This window comes from Haemaphysalis longicornis, unplaced genomic scaffold (assembly GCF_048455015.1).
Source record: "Haemaphysalis longicornis isolate Haplotype H1 unplaced genomic scaffold, Haemaphysalis longicornis Haplotype H1 scaffold_1, whole genome shotgun sequence".
In the NCBI taxonomy this organism is placed as follows: Eukaryota; Metazoa; Arthropoda; class Arachnida; order Ixodida; family Ixodidae; genus Haemaphysalis; species Haemaphysalis longicornis.
The window spans coordinates 165,863,743-165,881,988 of record NW_027526203.1 but is presented as its reverse complement, the minus strand read 5'-3'; the positions used below and the strand labels follow the sequence as shown (position 1 = coordinate 165,881,988).

At 49.1% G+C, this 18,246-nt stretch overlaps 1 protein-coding gene across 1 annotated transcript in view; it reads right to left on the bottom strand.

Annotated features, from left to right (window-relative positions):
- Nucleotides 1-1,069: 1,069 nt before the first annotated feature.
- The window catches only part of LOC144138973 (uncharacterized), a 61,454-nt gene continuing 44,277 nt past the window's right edge, over nucleotides 1,070-18,246 (bottom strand). The window contains exons 2-3 of the mRNA XM_077671480.1: nucleotides 10,418-10,656; nucleotides 1,070-1,879 (exon numbers count right to left, since the gene is read on the bottom strand). Of these exons, the coding sequence (XP_077527606.1) occupies nucleotides 1,360-1,872 (513 nt within the window). The 5' untranslated portion in view covers nucleotides 1,873-1,879; nucleotides 10,418-10,656 and the 3' untranslated portion in view covers nucleotides 1,070-1,359. The remainder of the gene's footprint in view (nucleotides 1,880-10,417; nucleotides 10,657-18,246) is intronic.

Genomic DNA, 18,246 nt, shown 5'->3' with positions numbered 1-18,246 from the left:
TGTTCTAACATACGTCTCTTTGTTAATTCATTCAAAGCCTTGTCTCATTCTTTCCGCTCTGGTCGGCGACAGCCGCGCATTAGACCACCAACCCCTCGTCACCGGTGCACTGGAAATTCGGTGGAGTTGATTCCTCGCCGGAGTTGACTTCCCACATCATCTTGACAGCGCACCCTCGTAAGCAAACGGTGACAGCGTGAGTACTGTGGACTTGTTGCTACGGAAGCCATATATTTTCCCCAATACTAGGGAATATACAGGAAGAACAGACCCCAAACAGTAATTGGACGTTTCTGTTGTAAGTAATAATGCCATTTCTGTAAACATTATTGCATACAACTGTTAGTTAGCTCTCTCCGTATTACGCGGGGAAATTTCCATCATAAACAAGTAATTAAGGTATGGGTAAGACGGGATAAAATCTAAATGACGCATTTCACAAGTTTTGTTTCAATATTGTCGGCATCCGCAGCAATACTATTGCTGGGGTAAGAAATGCAGCTACAAGCTCGCAGCCAGAAATTCGCTCTTAAAATATAGTTGGTTTAGTTCGGTCAGTCAGAGTGGGTCAGAGTGGCAGGCAGTAACGTCACCAACTGATGGAAGGTGCTCACTAAATGGATGCTTCAGTACCATCCTTATTAGCGATTTTAGTTACAGCCTCAGCTGCATTACTCAACACACTGTTAAGTACTTTCCAAACCTTTCATGTGTGTCGTGTTGAGCTCAATTGCCACTTGAGCTCAACATGTTCGTGATGTCAAAAGAAACATTTTTCTAAGCCGCTTAGAAAAATGTTTCTTTTGACATCACGAACATTTTTAGTGCCAACATTTCTATATTCCTTGAGTACTTCGAGGGCTTCAGGTGGTTTATTCAACCTTCTTTGCGTGTTTTATGCCTCTTGTCAGGACAGCACTGGAAATAAGTGGCAGAGAACTTTTTTTTACTTAACTCGTACGCTTAATTGGGATCCGCTTAAGAAGTATCCTCTAATGCCTAGTGTGCGAGGAGTAATGTGCCTGCATGCAAATTGCGAACACAGTAATGTGGGTGGGCTAATGAATTTGCTTTGTAACAACAAATCTGTATTTAAAAAATTATCCAATTTATAAAATCATCGACGATTATTTTTCGCATGTAGTATTTCAAGACGGTGTGCCCGATTTATTCATCTGGTGCATAGTGCAACGCCATCTTCGTTCCAACACATACACTACAGGCTTACGCTTCCAGATCCTCACATCTTTTTCTTGTGCCCAAGCTTTCCGGTCCAACCGAAACAACTGTCTCGTTCGATTAGCAGTCTTCGTTCCCTAGGAAGCCTTAGCAGGGCCCTCGGTGCTGGTCTAGCGGTTCCTATCCCGTTTTCCGGGACAAACCGGGGTTGGGGTCCTTTCCATCCTTCACGCTGAGCCCATACCACGTAGAGGACAAACCGTTCCGCTTCCCTGCAGCGGTGGGCACGTTGTATTCCGATGTAGTGTTGCCGGGGCTTTTACCGAGATGGGGTGATGGGAAATGCTGGTGCGTAGATGGTTTCCCGGGTTCACTGCGAACAGAAGCGGGAGCAGCCACGTTGCTAGTAGCCACCTTACGCTGCTTCTCAGCAGTTAATTTTGGCGCCTTGGATGAATTGCCGGGGATAGTGGATTTGGTCGTGAATTTGTAGATGCTGGGAATGGCAACTCCTGAAATGGCGTCGGTACTGTTGTTTTTGCTGGCACCCCTCGCGCCCTCCACGTCCAATTCGAGAGCCACACTGCTGTGCTCTTGAGTGCGCCACCCTGCCTCGGAAAGGAAGCAGACCATGGCGACGGATGCCGTCATCGCCAGCGTCACCGAGACGGCCGACACTTGAACGATCCACATGGTAGGCCTGCGGAGCGGCAGAAAAGCTGGGTTGCAACGTTTTCACCCATGTACTCTGGGCAAGTGCTCTAGGTGCAACGCGTGGTAAAATCGCGTCTGTCGCTGTGTCCGCGTGTGAAGTACGTTTACCAAGATAACAGGTGCAAATATTCCGCGCGAAGAAAAGGCAGCATGTTAGGCAAGACACACACGCCGGGCATGCTAATCACCACGACGCTTTAATCAAGGTCACCGAGTCAGACGCCACCACACGACTAACAAAGAAGTTTATGTTTTCTAAATGACATGGGAAGCTTTGCACAGCGCAGTGAGACACAATTCTTTCTGGCGCCGCTTTCTTCCGCAGCCATGTGCTTTCTCTATCATGCTGAGAGTATGCAACTACGAAGGAACTGGAAGGGTCGCTTGTGTTTTAAAAACCGCTTACTGCACTGTGTATACAGAGCAGCCGCGTTTGTTAGCGTTCTTTTATCCCCCATGTCCGCGAAATGCAGATCGACCACCGTCCAAAGGATAGCTTCAACGAAGCTTTGCTTCCTATCCTTGACGCCTAAACTTCGCGTTACATAAAACCAACACCTGAAACGCTACGTTCGCCAGGCTGTACATGTCGAACATAGCAGCCCCTAAAAGCGTTGATATAAGCAATAAACACTGCATCGGCTTACAATTGTCACACAAAATTTCCCTGGTACCAACGAAGAACTACTAGACAAAGTTTGCTCTCTATATGTCCCCACTGGTGACACCCAACAGCTCCCAGTATATAAAGGACCACCCAATACTGATCTTGATGCCGATATTACAGAGGCAGAGGTACGCAGCATTGCCCTCCTTGATCTCCGCCCCGGGTCAGCGCCGGGGCCGGATGGAATAACCAACAAAATGCTCCGTAATCTGGACGACTCCTCCGTATCGGCTCTTACAGATTATTTTAACCACTTTTGGAAGCTCGGTTATCTCCCCCAGGCATGGAGGCACGCCCAGATCACCCTAATTCCGAAGCCCGGGAAGCCTCTTACCATCGATCACCTCAGACCCATCTCACTCACCTCATGCATAGGTAAAGTCATGGAACACATCATCCTCTCTCGCCTCACGCTCCACCTTACACCTACTGATGCTCTTCCGCATTCAATGATTGGCTTTAGGTCCGGATTATCCACCCAAGACGTCCTGCTACAATTATCTCGAGACGTAATAACACCTACTACTAAGCGCGACACAGCAGCAATATTGGCTCTAGACCTCACAAAAGCCTTCGATCGGGTCTCGCACGCTGCCATCATGCGCGGCTTAGAATCGATTGCCCCTGGAGAACGCGCTTACAATTACGTACGTGCGTTCCTCACGGCGCGCACGGCATTTCTTCAAGTAGGAGGTCTTAAATCGAAAATTATCACTCTTCCTTCCATTGGTACCCCGCAAGGGGCAGTATTATCACCCCTCCTTTTTAATCTGGCTATTCTTAATATTCCCAAACGCCTAGAAGTAATACCCCACCTTCACTACAGTCTGTATGCGGACGATATAACGCTATGGGTAACAGGTGGTAGTGACGCACTAATTGAGGACACCTTGCAGCAAGGGGCCCAAGCGGTTGCCGAAGAGGCTCTCTTGGCAGGCCTTGCGTGTTCACCCGCCAAATCTGAACTGCTCCTTCTACCATCTAAATTCGGATCGCGAAGCCCCCCAAACATGGCAGTTTCCATAGATGGCCACCTGATCCCAGAGGTGCCTGCCCTTAAAGTGCTAGGGCTGGTAATACAGCGCAACCGAGGCAACACGCAATATATCTCAAGATTAAGTTCCCATGTAAATCAAACAATTGGACTCCTTAAACGAATTTCCGGTCGAAATCATGGACTCAAAGAACAGGACAGGCTACGACTCGTACAGACATTTGTCATCAGCCGGATTACTTATTCCCTCCCCTACCTCCGAGTCACCAATGCGGATTTGGCCAAAGTTGATACTCTAATTAGGAAGGCATACAGGGCAGCACTACGAATTCCCCAGAATGCACCCACTGCCAGATTTGAACAACTAGGGATCCACAATACGGCTCAGGAGCTTATTGAAGCCCACCACATCAACCAACTCCGCCGACTTTCAACTACCTCCACTGGTGAGCACACTCTAAAACGTTTGGGTATCCGCGCACCAGAGATCTCCGACCCGAAGGTCCGCACCACAGGGCTCGCAGGGAGGAGCGAGCGCGGGCACTAGCGAAGAAATTGCCAATCCGCCCAGACATCATGTATGTTGACGCGGCAGAATACCGCCATCACGATGGCTATGCCCTCGCAACCATCAACAGCCCGGATAGCCCCCCGGTTACCTCTCTTACCGTGCGTACCACTTCCCCAGCGGTGGCGGAGGAGGCTGCAGTAGCACTTGCATTAAAGGGACACTAAAGTGAATTTGTCAAGCTCCCGTTTTTGCTTGGACTGCGTAGACTGGCTCAAATTAGCACACTTTTCATCGTTTATCCGGTTGACAAATCGGTAATTATTTTACAAAGCGCGAAAGAAGAAAAACTACCATGCGCGGTTTGCGGCGGCCGCACCAACTAAAGCTGTGACGTTAGGAGGAGCGGGCACCGTGATTGGACGATGCCCAAGGTGAGCAACCAAACAAGTTTCGGTTTCGGTTCTGTAAAACACAACTGGTGGCGTTGTTGGATGGGCATTCTGAATAACTCAGTAATCATCGTACCGCGCTTCTGCCATGTTGTCAGCTGTCAAAATGCATAAAGATAAGCCTCCCAGAACGGCTTGGAATCGTAGCATTCACTAGCCGAGGTATACGCAGTGCATGGACGCCCTCCGCGTACCCGCAGACGCCCAAATGTCATGCGCTTTGCCCCCATATTTGGAGCTTGCCTCACTCATGCCTGTACCGTAAAAAATTTCCCCGCATTTCCCCGAGGGGAAGAATGTGAAAGTGCGAATGCACGAGTTGAATTTGCACGGTTCGGTAATGTTCGCGAAAGAGAGATCACACACACACACACAACTACAAAGAAAGAAAGATGCATTTATTCACAGACACCTATTTGTGTTGTCGTTGTACTTGATTCATAAGAAAGGCGACATGAAGGACTTGAAAAATTACCGGCCGATCAGCTTACTGTCAGTCGTCTACAAGGTATTTACCAAGGTAATCGCTAACCGAATTTCTACAACCTTAGATTTCAGTCAACCTAAAGAACAAGCAGGGTTCCGTAAAGGTTATTCAACAATGGACCATATTCACACGATCAATCAGGTGATAGAGAAGTGCGCTGAGTATACTGAACCCCTATATATAGCCTTCATAGATTATGAGAAAGCATTTGACTCGGTCGAAACCCTAGCAGTCATTCAGGCATTACGGAACCAGGGGGTAGATGAGCATTATGTAACAATACTAGAGGATATCTACAATGGGTCTACAGCTACGATCATCCTCCATAGGGAGAGCAGTAAAATACCTATAAGAAAGGGTGTCAGACAAGGAGACACAATCTCTCCAATGCTATTCACAGCATGTTTACAAGAAGTATTCATAATGTTGGATCGGGAACAGGTGGGTGTAAGGGTTAATGGAGAATACCTCAGTAACCTCAGATTTGCTGATGACGTTGCCTTGCTAAGTAACTCGGGGGACGAATTGCAAATCATGCTTCCCGCACTGGGCGAACAGAGTAGAACCGTGGGACTGAAAATTAATATGCAGAAAACTAAAGTAATGATCAATAACCTCGGGTCAGCACAGCGGTTTGACATAGGTGGCGAGGCAGTGGAAGTGGTAGGCGAATATATCTACTTAGGCCAAGTTGTGACCCCAGATCCAAACCATGAGGCAGAGATAATTAGAAGGATCAGAATGGGGTGGGGTGCATATGGCAGACATTCTCAGATAATGAATAGCAGCCTACCATTGTCGCTGAAGAAGAAAGTGTATGACAGCTGCATCTTACCGGTACTCACCTACGGGGCAGAAACTTGGAGGCTCACTAAGAGGGTTCAACTTAAATTGAGAACAACTCAGCGGGCAATGGAGCGGAAAATGATAGGTGTAACATTAAGGGACAGGAAGAGAGCGGAGTGGGTCAGGGAGCAAACTGGTGTTAAAGACATATTAGTAGAAATTAAGAAGAAGAAATGGACGTGGGCAGGACATGTAATGCGAAGGCAAGATAACCGCTGGTCATTAAGGGTAACAGAGTGGATCCCTAGAGAAGGCAAGCGTTGCAGGGGGCGGCAGAAAGTTAGATGGGCAGATGAGATAAAGAAGTTTGCGGGGATAAATTGGTCACAGTTGGCACAGGACCGAGGCAATTGGAGAATAATGGGAGAGGCCTTTGCCCTGCAGTGGGCGTAGATAGGCTGGTGATGATGATGATGATGATGATGTACTTGATTGCTAGAGCGGATCTCAGCTTTGAAATTTCGTGTCAGTACTCCTTTAAGCGGGTGCATTAGCCCTTCTCACGCCCGATTCCTGGCCAATCCCCCACGTGGGTATGTGCCATGCACAGACAACTGTTTCTTTTGTGCCTGCCCTAAGCAGCGCTAGTATTGAACCAAAAGTGTAAAACATAGGTATATTAGTCTTTTTTGGTAAGATGACATGTCATCACCCCGATACAAAGGGGAAACCAATAGAAATCATCATCATCATCATCATCACCTATTTGTGTTGTCGTTGTACTTGATTGCTAGAGCGGATCTCAGCTTTGAAATTTCGTGTCAGTACTCCTTTAAGCGGGTGCATTAGCCCTTCTCACGCCCGATTCCTGGCCAATCCCCCACGTGGGTATGTGCCATGTCAGCGGCCAGGCAGCGCGCGCCCATCTCCCCCCGTTGCCAAGGAAGACGAGGAGCGCGCGCACCCGCAGCTGTTGCTATGTGGACGGACGGCGGTCGCCGGAATTCAGGGTCGCTTATAAAGTGCATTAAAAGCGTGTTCGCACCAGGCCAGGGGTCTGTTCATTCTGGCCTGTGCCCAGTGCCCGCAAGCAGTCGGTGCTTATGGCAACAGCACGCCAACGAGAACTCGCTAGCGCGCCAGTGCCAGCCTGCGCGCGTTCTGTGAACTAGTTCGTGGAGCCATGAACGTTGCGGCCCAAAAAAAGGTGAACTCAATGTAGAAAACATCGGAAGAAAACGAAAAAGTTAACTTACAAAAAAAAAAAAAAACACGTACCCGCGGGGACTCGAACTCGCGAGTTGCAAAACACTTACGACAACACACCTAGCGCACCAGACTACTAGGCCACGAGACCGGCTCAGCCGACCTTGGTAATATAAGGTATATATTGTACAACACGTTTACACTTTTATTTAGTTTTGGCATTTCAAGCAGCTTAGGTGACTATTTGTTGTATTGCGCTCGTGCAGTAAGCGTACCCCGAGTTTCCACAATAGCTCACGTCTAGCAATTGCATTTCGTAGACGGAAAAGCGTTCGCAGATGCGTAGTCGTGCTGCTGACCGCCGTGGTTGTTCGCCCAGCGCAAAAAAGTGCTTCCCGCACCCTAGTTTTACGCTGTACGGTAAAAATATCAGTTGATTTTATTTCCTTAGTACCTATATTGACTTCGCTGACTCTTCTCCCGCCTTCAAGAGGCCTTATATTTTCCTACTGGCGTACCAGTCAGCGAAGCGTCGCATGTGCGCTTGTGCAGCGCTTGTGTGAAGCGACCTTAACTTGGAGCTAGATACAGTGTACAAACTAACCAAGTAAATAAAGGCACATTCTTCCATTCACAAACGTGTCCTGGCTTCGTTTCAACTGAGCGAACGAATTGCGACGATCCGTCGGCGGCCGGCGGACGAAACGCTGGGCCGACTGACTCTGTCTGAAGGCCGGGGAGCCGTGCAGTAGCGCAGCCAATTGCGAGCTCGGCACCTCCTGACGTCACACGAAAACGCCACAGAAAATGGGCGAGCGTAAAGACAGGAGGACAGCATTTTCGAATTAATTTTTCTACTAAATAAAATCGCGTAAACGCGCCCAGAGTGGTCGAAACATGGCCTGGGGACTCCGGGCTACAATTTGCGCTAGTAATCCCGCAATGTTTACATATCACTTCAGTGTCCCTTTAACAACCCGGCCTACTCCAACAATTATAATCACAGATTCGAAAACGGCCATTCAAAACTTCGCCCGTGGGTCAATTTCCCTCGTGGCATCCAAAATCCTCTTCAAAAATCCCCCGACCTATACGGTCGAACTCATATGGACCCCGGCGCACACTGGTCTGGGAGGGAACGAGGCGGCCCACAATGTGGCACGAGGGCTTACTATCCGTGCCGGGGCTAGCGATCCGCAAAGGACCGACTAATTACCTATCACGACATCGTCGTGCATTACCGCCTCGCCCGCCGCCATTATCCCCCCTCTCATCCAGGGCTCACCAACTATCAGGAACGCCTCTGGCGACTCCTGCAAACTAATACCCTCTTTTGCCGGGCAGTACTCCATCGAATGTACCCCGATCAGTATCCCTCACCGAATTGCCTCCTTTGTGGCGCCCCCGAAACACTTGTCCACTCTATGTGGGCATGCCCCCAAGACCCCTTCCCGTATGTAAATAGGGATGAACAGTGGGAGCGTGCGCTGGGCAGCTCGGACCTGGACTTGCAAACACACCTGGTCACAAGAGCTGCCACCGTCGCCGCCAGGCTTCAACCGGCGGCCACCACGTACCGCTGACCACAGGACTCAATAAAAGTGTTTCTCTCTCTCTCTCCTGGTGAGTTTAATTTAATTTCACTGCCACTTACACAGTCCCTAAATCAAATATTGCAAAACTACTAAATTAGCCCTATGGGAAAATAGTTCATCCAGAATAAAACAGCTGAATGGTTGTTCCCACAAACATGATAAAAACTTGGAGCTCTTACTCCCTCAGCAGAAGCCCGTCCACATCAAATAGTTACTAATGCAAGTTCTCATTCGCGGGTATTGGGAAACTTATTTCGGGAACAATATGCATAGGAAGGGGATAACCAAGAGCGAAAGTTCCCGTCCAATGCGAGTTCCCGTTTAACGAAGACGGACGAGGCACGACGTGCGTGCAATCGACTGCCTCCGGTGTTGTGCCAGCTGAACAGAAACGCAGGCAGTCAGAGATGCCTCGTGGCAGCCAGATGCATACTGAGCAGCAGTGGCGAGGCGTCGGACTGAGGGATACGTGTGATCCGAGTAGCTCGCGTGGGCCGTTACGTCGCCCCGTGCTTTTATGGACCGGAACTGATCAAACGGAAGCGAATCCCGCAGGAGAGACAGTAGGGTTCTGCGGCTAACGCTAATTGGGTGGCCACCTGGCTGCAAGAACCGGAACTGAACGAGCCCCGAGAAAAAATTGGCCGCGCATCTGTTCCTTTCGTTGCAAACGTCGCCAAAAGACGATAGTCTTTGTGGACATTTGCCAAGGAAATGCCCCCCTTTGCTTTCCCGCTCACCGCTCATGCTGTTCCTGTACCGTCGCACTAAAGGTTTGCTCAAGGTGATTTGAATTTACCGCGTTCCACTCTACAGGCCGGGTACATCGATGCGAGCGCTGCGGTACGGCGGAGACGCGCGTGAATCGAGGCGGCCGACTTGAAGGCTTATAGAACCGCGTGGCCGTGCTTCCCGTGCGTTCCAAGCAGAACGTGGAACCTAGCTAGTGGAACCTTTCGTTGCTGTTGCCGCGTGATTTTTCATATGCCGCCAGGAGGTGGCGCGTGCAACAGCAGGCGGCGGTTTTCTGCAGCAGATGTAGAATATCATTTGCTATCGAAAAACCAAGCATCCATGATTTTTTTAATAAAAGAACACTGTCAATATCCCTTGTGTACTAATTTCCTGCCTTATATTTGCGTAATGTCTTGTTCTTGTTCAACAAAGTTGACAAGTATGAACATATAAATCGGGCTTAGATGTTTACCTTTGGCTGTGAGTATATAAGACTATTGCGCAACATCTATCTTGCTTTGGCCGGGTGAATGAATCGAGTCACAGACAGATGGACAGACAGACCAAAATTTCTGGGTTTAAGTAGTCCAAGAAAGACTGTCGTCTTTAATAAAAGGCTGCCACCGCTCCGTCTGTCTCTTGGATCTGGCAGCCCGCAAGGAGCAAGAAGTGGAGAACCGAAGGTCATGTCATGTTCTATATCTAATAGGGCTTGCTGCCTCGCTGCTGCGTTTCTAAAAGGCAAATATGTTCAACGTATGCACACACACAACCTCAAGATAGTGGGGTCAGTCAGGGACAGCATTGTGAGGGACACAATTACATAAAGCAGTATTTCCAAATGCCTCGATTAGCAACACTTTGTTTGGGTTCCTGAATACCCTGTGCAATAGTGGGAGATGCTCCAATAATTTGGATTGCTGAAACCTACTCACGTTACTTTTCCCTCCAAGTTCACATGACGTGTGTCCCTTCTTTCGTGACTTCAGCGTCATTTTGCACGGCGAGACACAGCGTATTGGTGACGGGCCTACATTATTTTTTTGGCCCGGCAACAACACGTTCACACCAAGGGAGAACGGACTTTGCCTTACCTAGCGGCCGCGGGAATCGAAGGCCTGCGTCGAGGCCGCCTTGCGTGTCTCCTGGGCCGGTCGGCGTGCAGCCGTTCTCCGGGAACCACGACCACATGGGAAGGCGAAGGTGCTGCACTATGGGACCCCGGGCTGTTCAGGAGTATCCCGGCTTGCTTTGTCGCGCCATCCTCATCCTTGGCTTCCGGTATGAGTTTGGCACCAGAGGACAGGCAACACTCGTCCTGCTCCTCGCTTTTCTGCAACACGATGAGCGAGCCGTCGACTGAGTTTTCTGCTTCGCCCTTTCAAGTCACCTTGTGATATAAATTCGGCTTTTCGGTGAAAATTGACTGCTGCGTACAAAACAATAGAAGTTTCCTGGTAGGACTCAATGTTTTTTTTTTTTACAAATCGCCGCGCAGGTATCTATGCTTGCCAACGGATAAGCCGTGCTGTGCAAACGATACGCACGTTATGGGTTTGTTCTAGGCAACGTGGCAGACAGCTGTATCTGGCACGCCAACGCCCAGCAGTTAAGAGCTCCAAAAAATTTGAACTGAAATAAATTCACTGGTACAAAGAGATCAAATAGGAGGACGGAGAAAACGAAACACGAAACCACACCGACAAGGGACATAGGAGGGAAAAGGGGAATGTCACTTCACCATATAGATCGTATATTGTATTTTTTTCTGAGGCTTCTTTCCACGTGCAAATTTTCGCAATGGAATATTTGATGCCCGATCCCTGAACGAACAACGTTCGGAGCATAGTATTCGCCGATATAGTTCCATGGCCTTCCTCGTCTGTACGGCACCTCACAAGCTCTACTTCCCATTCGAGAATTCAAGCCCTGAATGTTGTTGTTGTTGGAAAACGTTTATTCCCTCAATGTAGCTCACGAATTTATTCAGCGTCCTTGTAAGCTCTCAGTGAGCTGTGTCTTGCTCCGCGCCACCGGAAGAGGATTTTCCGGGAAGGCTCTTTCTAGGACAGGTTGGAGGTCTAGCTCCCGATCGATTTTGACACTGTCTAACAAACGTCCGCGCAAGATGATTTTCAGTGAATTGTCTGTATCTCCCATTTTCTTACTTGTTTTGTTCGGCACAGGGACAATCGTGCAAATGAAGATAAGCTACCCCCTCTAGTCGGTTCCTCTACCCCACAAATAAATATTTTTTTCATTTGCGCTCCTATTGGTTGCGAGGGCAATTTTTTTACGCTCAATCTGAGGTTTATATGTTACTGTGGCATAAAGAACGGAGTTTCAAAATAGACTAATTTCTTGCGTCCAAGGAATCCATGTTTTGAAATTGTAGTCTGCGGTTCGCTTTCGTTCAACAGTCGCAAGCCAGCAAGAGGTAAATGGTATACCCTGATAAAGGTCCACTTGGCATGCATAGAAGCAAAGTTAAACTACACAGCGAGATGCAAAACCATCTCGCAACGCAGTGCGCAGATACTGCACGCACGCAAAAAAAAAATCAGTATCCATAGCATTAGAAATAACACAAAAAAGGCAGTAGCCAACTGCCCCAGTAGCAGCACGTCATTTAAATACATTTACAAACAATAGGTCGTGGCAAACATGACACAGACCCCTATTCCTTTTTTTTTGGAGGATATATCTGATGGAATAACTATTTAGAAGGCAAAAAAGGCGTTTCCAGCCTCTTTTTATGCTCGCCAGTTATTAGACAACATATTTTTCTATTTGTTAACCCCAAGTACAATGCTTCGATCCCGGCTGCGGTGGCAGTTTTTATGTAGCTGTGTTTGCGTTTATTGAATAGCCTCAATACTTAGTGGAAATTAAGCGAGTCGGATCTATATCCAGGACACAAGGATAACCTCAAGAACACTAGGCAGTGCCATGGAGCCCCCGATGGTAATGGGCGTCTTTCAGCAAATTTATGCCTGCCCCCATCAGATATTTCCTACGAATTAGTTCCAGCCTGGGCGTTTCCATAATAGGTAGTGAAGGTCTGTCGGAACCGTTTCATCATAGCAGGTTGAACATTTGACGCCCCTTTCCATCCACTAGTGCTTGCAGGTGTAAGAGCCACCCCCAGCCGGATCCTTCGTAGTACAACAATCTCCGCACGCGTATGAGAGGACACGTTCGGCGTCGAAGATACTCCTTTGCAGCCATTCGTGTGGCCCATGAGTCACTTGGGAGCTGGGCAGGGGATGTTGGGGCCGGGCAATCATTCACAGGAAGTCGGCCCTTTCATTTCCTACAATACTGGTGTGACCAGGAAACAATGACACAACCACCTTTGATGGTATTTTGCTGTGGAGCTGGTGAATTCGTTGGCAGATGATGGGAGTCTGCGCAACCTGTTTCAGATAATGGACGCCCTCTGTAGAGTCATTACGAAGGTTGATGGTTGTCAAGGCTCGATGGGAGGCGGCTGCACTAAGCAGGAAGTCGGGTATAGCCTGAGCAGGATTGAGGTGCACGTGAAAGAGGCGTAGGATATACGGCCTTCGAGGCTGGGATGAGTGTGGCTGGTCCACGCTGGGACTCCCCCTGTCGCTGTGCATGAAACGTCGGTGTATAAGAGGCCTTCAAGGTCTGGTCCCGGGTTATTTGGGAGGGGAAAGAGCTGTACTTTACCCTCCTTGGTCCGCCGTTTCTGCGGATGGCTTGTCTTGTTAGAGGTGATAACGTATAAACAAAGGGTGGAAGGTCATCCTGACTTTCCGAAGGAGTTGAGGTGCCCGGATTCAAGTGGTCGTACAGTGCGTGGCCGTTCTGCTAACATTCGTCAGTAGTATTGATCTGAGCTTGTTTTTGGAGGACGGGTACCAGTGTGATGCGAGGGAGACCGGTGATAGCTCTCATGAATTCTACATTAATAACTTTGTTCGCAAACGGTTAGACGCTGAAACTGGGCTTCATAAACCAATCGTGGTTGGAGCACCGCGTACACCAGCCTCCGAGCGACCTCAGTTCTTGCACCACCCACTTTTAGTGCGATGCGGCGGATTAGGCGAATGGAATTTGCCGTCGTTTCCCTCACTGCTTTCAGCCATTCTGTAGCAGTACCAGCCTGGTGAATATCCAGGCCCAGAATACGGAGCTGCATAGCTTCAGCAAGCCGATGAGTGCCTGCACGTAGAGATGGAAGGTAGACGGCAAGCTTCTAGCGGCCAGCTTTGTTAGCAACTGTCATCTACTTCCTATTCTCGGCGGAGAATGTAAGACCAACCTTCATTGCAAATGCCTCGATAACTTCAAGACCATTTTGCAGCGCTGTATACTGTATTTGTACGTTTTTGTGTGTAGAACATACTGGGACATCATCCGCATAAATGAGGTAGCGTGTGTGCTGCAGTGTCGATTTTCCACGCTAAGTGAATAAATACAATGTTAAAAAGTATGGTGACAGCACAGCTCCCTGGGAGGCACCACGCACCGAGTGAAATAGCTCCAGTGGCTTCCCATCTACACGGACCGCAAATGTACGGTTCTTTAAAAAGGCGGTGACACAACCGCACGACATTGCCGGCCCAACTCGAGCATAGCACGAATGATAGCGCTTGGGATAGACGGGCGTTTGTATGACGGAGGTGAAGTGAAAAGTCCCGTGTGTGGAAGCTGCGGCGCGCTTTAAAGATACCCAGGTGCGGGAAATATATACTCAGCCCTCCACTGAGGTGCCCCTCTTTGCCCTGTCGCATCTTCGGCGTCGAAAAACCACGGGAATAAATTTTTTTTGGCGGGAGTGCCTTAAGTGCACTCCGACGGTACTATGTATAAGCACTCACCTAAAGCGCCGTCCGCGGGTGTTACGATGAAAAAATTCCGTGCCTGTGCACTACTTCACCCTTAATTAACCTAACGTAAACTAAAAGAAAACATAACCTTGAAAACCAAAAAAAGAATCATTTAAACACCGAAAATTAACCTAAACCATGAAAATTAAAATTAAACTTATGTAAAAAGTATCGGAGGAATTAGGAGGACTTGACCCACCGCCTTTTGTAATTTGTAACAGGAATCTAAGATGGAAGCTCTACGCCGCAACGGGAGCCGCCATGGCCACTGGCAGTTGAGTCTTAAAAATTCGAATGTCGTCGGACGGCACACTAGCAATGCCCGTAGTACCGAGCTGAAGTGCCGTCGCACGGCACTCCAGACACTGCAATTTTTTTTCATGCATAACAACTCTTTTTCGTATACACGCTGGTATAGCACCTCAATGATTAGGCGAACGTCTTACCATCGTGGGAATTTCCTTCGCTAGTGGTGGTCGGAGCTGGATCAAGGGGCGACCATGCGGACACTCACTCCCAGCCTCTTCCTCTTCCCCCTCTAACGACTGACTGGTTCGCTGTCTGCAGTCTGTAATCGGCAATTCGGGGTTCCCCGACTCCAATGGTTCATATTCCTGTTCTACGAGTAAGGCTATGTTCAGACTACCGATGTAACAGCCATATCGTGCGCTATGGACGTAAAAAAACGGCGTTTCACGCGTTTCGGTTGGCCGAGACGTCAAATGACGCCATATTTAAAGATATTACGACAGTTGCGACAACAGTCTGAACATTTAGGCGATTTCTTCGAACTAGGTCTTGGTGTTCCGCCGCTTTTCAGGCATTTGTGGATTCCGAATATGTGGCGACGTCTGACGTACGAGGGTGCCTGGCAAACTTATCGAAGGCCACATCATCGTCATCGCTACCACGACGACCATCATCACCATAACAGTCATGTAATAACCTCGACACGACGAGTGTGTGACGAGTGCGACGGAGAACGCCAACAGCGCCAACGTAGCCGGTAGTAACCGCAAGACAAAGAAGTTGTCAACTGGAAACACGGCGTCTGGGGTATAGGCTAAAGAGAATTCGGACCGATTTGCCACCTGTACGCACGTGTGGGACCTCCAAATACCTGTCTCAGCACACCGCACTGGATGTGAACACTTCAGAGGGAGTGCCTGATGTTGAACTTTTGCACGAAACTTAACAAGGCTTCCTAGAAGCACTGCGCCATCAGGTTGTGGTTGCAGTCAAACTAATACCAATGAGACTTACTCACAGAAAAACTTACACGAAGCAGCATCAACTTTTGGCAGAAGTACCCTTCCTCTTTCTATCAAGAACCCACTTAGACGCTTCGATCTCCCTACGGAAATACCACCAAAATTGTGTATTAACAATGAAGGTGTTTAGAAAATCGTAATTTTCCGTATCCGCAGATAAAAATACCATGAAATTGGCTAGCGCGCGCACGTGAGCGCGGGCCACGCGGCGACCGCCCGACAGTTAACAAAACTAAGAAAATGCCGAGCGCTCGTGTCTGCGTACTCGCGACGATCGCCCAGCGTCCCCTGCGCACGTTTGTCAAGCCAAGCATGCATACCCATTGATGGAGTTTGGCCAAAATTGCGGCTACCACCCGGGAGCTAAAAAACAAGAAAATGCCGAGCGCTCGTGTGGACGTGCCTCTCGAGACCGCCCAGCGTCCCCTGCGCACGTTTGTGAAGCCTAGCATACCTGCTTAAAGAGATTGCCGAAGATTGGGGAAAAAAACTCCAGCATTTGTCGTAATCGTGGCAACACTTGCTCGGAACGAGAAAGGCACGTCATGGCGTACGTCCCTCCAAGGCGATTTCTAATGACTATTACTTCCAAAAAATGTTGGAGTAATGGTCGCCGCGCAGCAAAAAGAAGCAAACCGTCTGCAATCATGGACTTAAACCATCGTGATGGCTTTGAAGGTTGCGTACAGTTTCTGTATGAGCAGAGTCCTTCAATGCTTGTCTGGTCATGAAACTCCCGGCCAAGTTTCGTATGGGGACAAAGGCTACCGCGAGTGGCGCCACCGCAGATCGGAGGGCATCGGGCGGCCGCCGCTGCTCTGTAGCCAGACCGGCGGGTAGGAACGCAGTAGCAGCATGCCCGTTCGCACCAAATTTTTTCGCCACTCACAAAATGATAAGTACATTTGAGCGGCCCACGACACGTAAAGTGAAAGCGCACTGCTGATAAGGCGGCGAGAGTCTGTTTTATCGTACTCTGTGGTCCGTTCCCTGCCAAACGAGCTCTGACCACGCCCCCGGCTTCCCTCCGACCAACACCAGCGCCGCGGCGCGGCATCGTACGAAGCTCTCCCATAGCCTGACGGTGAAGTTTCATGACCAGAAAGGCATTTTAGGCATTGAAGGACTCTGGTATGAGATTGAGAGAGGTGGGTCACGTGAGTATTTTGCACTCACCTAAGATTGTTTGTCACTCTGGCCAATGAGTGGCCTAGGGTGGGCTAATCAATACGCCATCCTCACTCTCAAATTGTGACGTCCCTTTTGTGGGCGGAGTTTCTGTGTAAAACCGAGAAGTTTGATGTTTTGAGAAAAAGAGACCGGAGCCCCCATCGACACGGCTTTGCCCGACTTTTTTTATAGGATCATAAGCCTTGAGAGTTATCAATATGTAGTGTAAATAAAGTGTATATATTGTACATCTTGTTTGCTTGGAGTAAATCGTCGTCGGCCACGTGCCGTCGGCCAACGAGCCATCGAGTAATCGTTTGAGCAACCATCTCTTCAATCCTCCGGCGGCCGATCCACCTGATAGGGTCACATGACCTTCATCAATTTAACTACGTCTATGCGCCCTTACCTCCCCAAACTACGCTGTAAGTGTGAAAGCGGCCGCGGAAACCGGTCCACAGACAGCCGACCTTTTTACCCGCATACGCTGCTTGCATCACCAGCCCAACCCTGCAGCCGAAACCCTTCCCTCGGAATCGGATGTCACAACCGCTCCACAGCAAGTGTACGTCGATGCAGGAATGTACCAAATCCTCCCAGACACCAGCCTGGTGTGCAGGAGATATTCTGATATCTCACCGACGCAACTCTTCTTTCAATCGTGGCAGAACTTGCGGCCATCCGGGATGCGTATTTACAAACGCTTCGCTGCACTGAGCAAGCACGTGACGTGTCTGTTCGCGATGCAAGACGAAGACGGTAATATAATGTCGTAATTGGCTGCGCGGCCCAAAGCTAAGGCGACCTAAAACATACCAAATCACTATTATTAGCAAAAACAACTCGTATATCTGTGTTTAGAAGAAAAGTAAATTCAGAAAAAAGCTACGAAATGAAAAAACTATGAGATACTGGGGCTCGAAACCAAGCCATCAGCACCAGTACTCAGTACTCTACATCGAGGACACAGAACACGAATGGTAGTCTCCTTTTAGCAGGCGCTCAAAAGAGTAGCGCGTGCGGTGACGTCACACATGTTCGTGGGTTATCTGTGCAGCGAAGCGGTTGGAAGCACGCATCCGGGGCGTGGGTTATCCGCGTTAGAGCCCTGCCTCCCTATAAACCCGCCGCTGCGTATTCACCTATACACAGCATTCACCCAGGCTGTTCGGGAACTCCGACGCGTTGCCGAGTCCCTGGACTGCACCTGTGATGTGCATCGCATTGTTAAATAATTCTTGGACCCCGTGCGAGTTCTCTGGAATCGACGGTCGACACTTGGCCACACCGACCCTGACGCGGATTGTCATCCCCAGATGGGGACTAGGCCGCTATCACTGCTACAGATATCAGATATCAAGAGTGGCACCATCTTTATTCACAAGCTGTTTCGCCGACGGTCCACGTGTGCCGTTTTTCCTCCGCGTGGTTTGGACCCTTACTGACGGTTTAACCCGCTGCGGTAACGCACTCCGCTACTAGTCTTCAAAACCTGGGTCCTATCCCTATAAGAACTTCTGCGTGGAAACTTTTGCTTTCATGCTGAGTGATTGACTGTATCAAAATTAATTCCCACACTCACTTCCACAACCTTCCAAAACTTTTATAAGTGTTTTGTGCTTT